The 8,011-nt window shown below is 38.9% G+C and overlaps 1 protein-coding gene across 15 annotated transcripts in view; it reads right to left on the bottom strand.

Moving 5' to 3' along the window:
• Positions 1–8,011, bottom strand: part of CLIP1 (CAP-Gly domain containing linker protein 1) — a 113,181-nt gene that overhangs the window by 60,617 nt on the left and 44,553 nt on the right. For all 15 annotated transcript variants that reach the window (XM_019648913.1, XM_019648912.1, XM_019648898.1 and 12 more), the window contains one exon: positions 273–397. In XM_019648913.1, coding sequence (XP_019504458.1) covers positions 273–397 — 125 coding nt within the window. The remainder of the gene's footprint in view (positions 1–272; positions 398–8,011) is intronic.

Here is an 8,011-nt window from a genome sequence, read left to right as displayed (position 1 = left end):
CCTCCCAATTTTTCTGTGAATCTAAACCTGCTCTACAAAAAAAAAGTCCTAATAAACTGAATGTTTGTTCAGAATCTATACATATTACTGAAAGAGACAAGTCAAAACAATGACTCCAGTTCCAGTGGGGACAAGCAGTAGGCGAGTCTTAGGAAATAAAAGTGCAGCTCTTCAAGATACTCGTTTCCACTTGATTGTACACAACTGGTGAGATCCGCTGGAACTCCTTTACGTGCAAGTGGGAACAAGACGCTGCACGATCCCAAACAAACCTTGTTCCAGCAACAGCCCCATCATTCTTCCCGAGCGGTTCATCTAACTCCACACCACACCATTCCCCCTTGGCAAAGTCTGTCTCCCCGAGAAACCGGACGACACCAGCCTTAGTGCCACCAACCTGGAAGAGAAAATGTTAAAATGAAGAGATGAACCCAATTCCACAGCTTATCCTTTGAGGTTCCTACCAAATAATTAAGTACTGCCCTCTAGCATTTCTACCTTCCCTTCCATTCTTTAGCGAGTCCTCTCCAAAGACTGGCAAAGTTTACCTGGGTGACATGTTACCAGAGTGATTTGATACCTGATATATTCCAATAATGATATAGCCTGTGTAATTATTAGTTGTTAAGGGTGTTGTCCAACAAATTATTCCCTCTAGAAAAATACTTTATTACTCCAGAGGATTTTCTTGCTTCAAAATAAATATTTGCTATAAAAATAAAACCCCTACATCATTAAAGGAAAACAAAATTCACCCATAAGCCACTGTAACAATGGCTATGTTTGGTTTCTCATATGTCCTTTATATCTTTACCCATGGAAAGCAGTAATACATACTTATTAAGGACAAATATTGCCACATCCACACACATTTGCTTTTGGCCTCTCTAACCGTACATGAAAATGTAAAGTTTTTAAAATATTGATATTTTCCACTGGAAGGCTCTCCATTTCTTCACAACTGTTAAAATTACTATTCTTCACATTTTATTTTATATGAACTGCTCAAAGCTGTGAGTCTTTTTAAACATTTGACTCTTTGTCCCAGCCATTGCTTGAGATAAGATGTGAACATTATTTCCAAAATTATCCAACCAGCATTTATTAATGATTCCTTCGCTATTTTTTAAAAAAAATTCAAATACTTTATCACACTTTCTGTCATGTGCACATGAGAACACACAAATGTGTTTGAGTCTTTCTGCAGGTTAAGTATTCATGTTGCAGCCACTGCTTTCACTTATTGCTACTTTACAATCATTTTATTTGCTAAGTGGGTTTACCTCACTACTCTTCTTCAGAATATTCTTTGGTTTTCTTTTATTTTTTTGAGCTTCTTAATTTTTTTTTAATTCCACCAATTTTAAAAGAGGTGGATCATAATATAGCAAATTCAGAATGTTACAAACAAAATATAAATTTAATACCTGTACTCTCCACACCCTGAGACAGTCACTGCTACACTGTGGCTGTGTGTGACACTGCTGTCACTGCTCACATGCTACGTTATGGCGGCTGTGTAGTATTCCACAGTACAAATGTATCACAATATGCACTTTACTAATTTTTCATTTGGGATGTTCACCTTTTTCTTAGTGATTTAAAAATCTCTTTATATATTTAAATTAATTATTGAATAGCCAATACATTCTAATGGTTCCAAAATTTTAAATAGAAATCTGTTAGACAGAAGAGTCTCCCTTACTAAATTCTTATACCCTCTCTGCCCCATTCCCACCATCACAGGTAACCATTGTAACTGACTTACAGCTATCCTTCCTCCCAGCATTTCTTTATGCATATAAAAGCAAACACTAATTTACATTTTTCCTCCCTTTTATTTTTACACAAAAGCCTGTGAACGACATGCACTATTCTGCACCTTATTTTGTTCCATCTCACAACACTGAGAGCTTCCTTCTCTGGGTTTACAATTGCATGTCACTCCACTGTATGGATGCATTCCAGTTTATGAAATCAGCCCCTATTGACAGGCACTAATTTTGTGAGCGACATTCCTCTTAAGTAGGTTTATTTACTTAATAAATTTAAAAATCATTTTGGCTAATTCTTTAAAAAAGTGCAATGAGATTGTGTTAAACATAGATTACCTTGGGAAGGTAATTTATTGATCTTTACAAGGAAACAGCTTTTAAGTTTTCCCTTTTGTTTGTTTTTGATGTTCTTTATTTAACTCATTTTTTATCTTTACTATTTCCTTTTTCCTACTTCCTTTTGATTTATTGTTCTTTCCTTCCTGATTTCTTAAGTCCAATACTAAATTTATTTTTTGTCTTGCTTTTTAATACTAAAGGCATTTGTTTCTACCTTTTCTCTGAATATATCTTTTTATGAGTTTGGGATAACACGTATTTTTTCCCCAGCTCAATTTAACCCCTTGTTGAAGAGAAAAAATGTGAAAGCCTCAGGGGTATATACTTTTTCTCTGGAAGGGAAACTCCTTTGTGAAACTGATTTAAGGAGTCAAAGAAGTTATGGCTTAAGGTACTCTAGGAAGGGAGGGCATGTGAAGGGTGACAGGGCAGGCAGCTCTACGACATTTCAGAAACATCCTGGTGCCATGATAGGTGTCACGAGGAAAGACTGAGTTGGAGGTGGAGAAAACCACACAGGAACTCTGCTGCGTCCAGCAGTGCAACCCGCAGTGCCCAGGAAAGCAGGGCAGGCACTTGACAAACATTTGCTGAAAAAAATGCAAAAGGACCTACATAGAAAAGGCCCCTTTCCATGTAAAGTAAAGGAAAAAGATATCCCATGACTGAGGTTGTATTTGTTGTCTCCGAAGCAAGCAAAGAAAGAAATATGCTAGCATGAGTTCTAAAGATGGACACATTCAGATGCCAGCTCTATGAACTAGTCAAGTTGCTTAATTTCTAAATCTGTTTCCTCATAAGTAAAATGGGGACAATTATAGGACTGTTGTGAGAATCAGTGAAATAATCCACATAGAACTGCTTAGCAGTAGGAGTCCACTGTATGTTAGCAGCTAGCTTGTCCACGCTAATGAGTGCACTAGTTCTAGATTGGGCACACTGGACTTTTTAACACTCTTACTGGTATGCGTGGAATCTACAGTCACCTACCTAAGAATGCCCTCCTACCCCATCGCACTCCGAGGGACAGCTAACCAACATCATCTGAGCAGAACACAGCACATTAGCTGAAGATGATGCAATCTCCTCAAATAATCTTGTTGAATTCTTTGGGGGTGAGTCTAAGTTACTGTCATGACAATTGTTTTTCCAAGAGTCGTCTAACAGGCTGTGGTCAGTAAAATCTCCAAGCAAACCACAGGCTTCGTTCAGATCAGAAGCATTATAAAAGAGTACCACAAATAACAAATTAGCAACTATTTCTCTAAATGCAGGTAATTTAACATGCATTTACTGGGGGGAACCATACCACTAAGTTTGTTTGAAATGGATGATTACTAGATCCTGGTATGGGCAGTTTTCTTACACTTCTATTCCCACCAAACTTGGAATTCTTGACTCATATAACAGACAATGTGCATTCCTTTTCCCTGTAAAAGATCACTAGTAATCATTCAAAATATCAACAAAGTCCCATGAAATCCTAAAAATCACTCAAACACTTTTCTATTTAAATATTTTAGTAAAAAATTTTTTTCTAAGCACTTAAACATGATTTTTATAAAGTCAGGCTTTACTTCTCATGTGTTCCAGAGAATATTAATATGGGCATTTACATTAAGTATAAGTCACAATTTTCAAATCTATGTTTTAGGGGAAAATATCAAGATTACTAAAGAAAAAATTTTTAACACTGAATCAAAAAGAGATTCCCCTGGCAAATGCAAATAACTACCCTTCATTCTCTTTACTCTCAGAACACAAGCATATAACTCCTAACACTGTGGTCAACCTAAGTCAAAATTAGAAGTCACTGCTGGAGACCAAATTAACTTATGGTTAAGAGCTTGCTCAAGAGTGTGAGCTCTGAGCAACAGGGTCACTGGTTCAATTCCCGGCCCGAGCTGAGCTGCCACTGAGCTGCCAGGCAGGATGGCTCAGCTAAAAAAAAAAAATAAAAAAAAAATAACTTAAACTAGGAATTCAACTAAAGGAAAACCTAGCTATATTCATGCTTTAGCAAGTCTCAGATTTCTAAGCTGTCATTCAATCATTCAGTAGATATTTCTTGAGTGCTTGGGCCCTTAGGATACAAAGATAAACAGAATACAGTGTTGGCTTGATGGACAGAGAAATTACAATAAGTGATTCCAGTAAAAAGTGATTTTAAGGGGCTGGCCGAGTGGAACGTTGGTTAAGAGCTTGCTTGGGACGCCAGCTCTGAGCAGCAGGTTCCAGGTTCGGATCCCACATGCCAGCCAGTGATGTTGCGCCCTCTACAGCTAAGATGGTGAACAACAGCTCAACCTGGAGCTGGGCTGCCGTGAGTTGCCGGCGACGGCATAGGCTGTAGTGGAGCTGGCCGGCAGCGGATGTGAGCTTTCATGAGCTGCCGTGAGCCGCTGTGAGTGGCCGTCCAATGGCCAGCGAGCAACTGCCTCACCTGGAGAGAGTGCAATGATAATACCAACATGGGCCAGTGAAGCGATGTCCTCCACAACTAGACTGAAGAACAAAAGGACAGTAACTTGTCTGTTCCCCTTCCCCGATTCCCCAATAAAAATCTTTAAAAAAAAACAAAAAAAGTGATTTTAAGAGGTTTCTTAAAAAAAAAAAAATGCCGTGGAAACAGAGACAAATACCCTTCTTGTAAACTCTTGTGAAAAATAAGAACACTGATAAATTCTGCTGGGCTATTGAATGAGTCCACAAATAGGAAATAGGAAACATTTAATCCTCTCTGAACTCTCTCATCTATTCATTATCAAGTTCCAAACAAGCCATTTAATCTCACTGGGCCTTGGTAAGCTATAAAATGTCCAATGAGTGGTAATAAGGGATTGTTTCACAGGAATTTTGTGAGCAACAAAATTTTGTGAGGTGGCTTCTTTATGACATCATTTTGAGTCTCCTAGCCTATAACATGAGGGTAAGTAAACCCCCTTAAAAAACTAACATGACAAGAGCAGGTGATGTATAACAGATATTCTCTTCTAAACTCCTCCCTAGAACAAACAGGTACACAAAGATGACATAATTATGAAGACACTGGTTAAAAAGTTAAAAAAAAAAAAGTTATGCTTGACTTTCATTTTAACTCTTGAAACTAATCTTTCCTTCTGAAAAGCATATTAACTCCTTTAGGATCCAGGATCCCAAAAATATCAAGAAACAGGGGGGAAAAAAGGAAGAGGTTGTTACCTCAGGGAGTGGGCATAGAATTGCTTTTTGATATAAGATTACAAGCACCAAAAACTTGACATTTTAAACTATGAGCATGAATTTCTTTAAAATTTTTTAAATTAATTAAAACTAAGTAGGTGAGTGGATAAATAAAACGTGGTATACCCATAAAATGGAGTATATTCAGTCATACAAAGCAATAAACTACAATATGATGAAGCTTAAAACATACTAAGTGAAAGAAGCCAGACTTAAAAAACTATCTATTGGCCGGCCGAGTGGCGCATTGGTTAAGAGCTGGCTTGGGATGCCAGAGGGCCCCAGTTCGGATCCCACATATGAGGGCCAGTGACACTGCCCTCTACAGCTAAGATGCTGAACAACAGCTCAACCTGGAGCTGGGCTGCCGTGAGTCGCCGGCGACGGCGTGGGCTGCAGCCCCTGTGGCAGTGGGTTGCCATGGGCTGCCGTGTGTGGCCAGCAGCCAGCGTGAGCAGTGAGTGGCCGTACAGAAGCCGGCGACTGATCTGCCTCACCCGGGAAGAGCACAATGATGGTGCCAACTTGGGCCAGTGAAGCAACGTCCTCCACAACTAGACGGAAGAACAAAAGGACAGCAACTTGTCTGTTCCCCTTCCCCGAATTCCCTAGCGTTGTTCCCATCCCCCAATTCCCCAATAAAAATCTTTAAAAAAACAAAAACAAAAAAACCCAACTATCTATTATATTGGGTTGTTGGAAAAGTCATGACGCATTTTTGCAATGAAAAACAGAGAACCCAATATAATGGCATTTATAGGAAATATCCAGGAAAGGCTAATCTATAGAGACAGAAGGCAGATTGGTGATTGCCTGGTGCTGGAGGTGGGAGTGGAAAATCATTTGCAAACTAGCATGAGAAAACTTTTTGGGGTAATGGAAATATTCTAAAACTGGATTACAGTGACTGTATAACTCTATCCATTTATTAAAAATCATTGAATTGTACACTTACAATGGATATGTAAGTTATACCTCCATAAAGCTATTTAAAAATAGACACCATTAAATAAAAGATATGTTTAGCTTGAAATATTGGGTTGTCGGAAAAGTCATGACACATGTTTGCGACAGATGGCACTAGTTCCTTTTTGGAAGTACTAGAGTCATTTGCATCTATGTTATTGCTACGTCATTTGACAGCTGACAGTTCTAGCTTTATTCTAAAAAAAAAAATTAAGCGATTCGGTTGAGTTTTGGAGATTTTACAACAAGTTGAAGATGGAAGACCAAACTGTGCATTTTTGCCTTATTTTACCGTTTTACTTCCATAAAGGGAAGAATGCATGTCAAGCTTGAGAAAAGTTGCATAGAGTTTACAGTGACAATGTTCTACAAGAACATCAGTGCCAACAATGGTTCACGAAATTCCATGCTGGTGATTTTGATCTCAACAACGCTCCTCAGTCAGGAAGGCCCACCGAGGTTGATGACGACAAAATAAAGGCATCGATTGAGTCAAACACACATTACACGACATGAGAGACTGCAGAAACATTGAACATCCATTATTCAAGCGTTCACGACCAGCTGGAGAAGCTGGGATACGTAAGCAAGTTCAATATTTGGGTTCCACATGAACTCAAAGAAGTTCATTTGATGGTGCGTATAAACATCTGCAATATGCTTGTTAAACGTGAGAAAAACGATCCTTTTCTGAAGCGACTGATAACTGGTGATGAGAAGTGGATTGTTTACAACAATGTGGTGCACAAACGGTCTTGGTCCCAGCGTGATGATTTGCCTCAAACGACATCGAAAGCAGACATTCATCAGAGGAAGGTGATGCTCTCAGTGTGGGGGGATTTTAAAGGTGTTGTGTTTTTCAAGCTCCTACCAAGGAACCAAACAATCTATTCGAATGTGTACTGTCAGCAATTGGACAGTTTGAATGAATCCATTGTCCAGAAACATCCAGAGCTTATTAATTGTAAAGGAGTTGTGTTCCATCATGACAACACGAGACCACACACAAGTTTGATCACCCGTCAAAAATTACTGGAGCTTGGATGGGATATGTTGCCACACCCACCGTACTCGCCTGACCTTGCGCCATCAAGACTGCCACTTGTTTCGCACTCTTCAAAACTCCTTGCGTGGTATGATGTTCAATTCAGATAAGGCTGTAAATCAGCACCTTGTTCAGTTTTTTGCAAATAAAGACAGGTCCTTCTATGAACGAGGAATTATGAAGCTCATTGAAAGATGGCAAAAGGTTATCAAACAAAATGGGCAATATATCATTCATTGATCTTTGTTCTTTATTTAAATAAATGAACTTTGAAAAACACAGACAAAATACGTCATGACTTTTCCGACAACCCAATAAAAAATGGGGGGTAAGGCATGTATGTTAGAGCAGCAAGAATGAAGCAGCTGGCAATGCAGAAAACTGAAATTCCACCTGGGTGTCATACAGAAGGAAGGAGCCAACCTTCCTTCCTTCTTCCCTTCTCCTTCCTTCCTTCCTTCTCTTTTTAAATTAAAGACATGCAAAGATGTATAGAGGCTAGCATGCCCAATCACCAGATTTAACTTGTGACTATTTCTCCCTATTACTCAGTACTTCTAGAGCAGTGGTTCTCAACCTTCCTAATGCCGCGACCCCTTAATACAGTTCCTCATGTTGTGGTGACCCCCAACCATAAAATTATTTTCGTTGCTACTCTATAACT

Source organism: Hipposideros armiger, unplaced genomic scaffold (genome assembly GCF_001890085.2).
Source record: "Hipposideros armiger isolate ML-2016 unplaced genomic scaffold, ASM189008v1 scaffold_128, whole genome shotgun sequence".
In the NCBI taxonomy this organism is placed as follows: domain Eukaryota; kingdom Metazoa; phylum Chordata; class Mammalia; order Chiroptera; family Hipposideridae; genus Hipposideros; species Hipposideros armiger.
The sequence above is the reverse complement of the archived record's forward strand: the minus strand, read 5'-3'. Positions and strand labels throughout refer to the sequence as shown.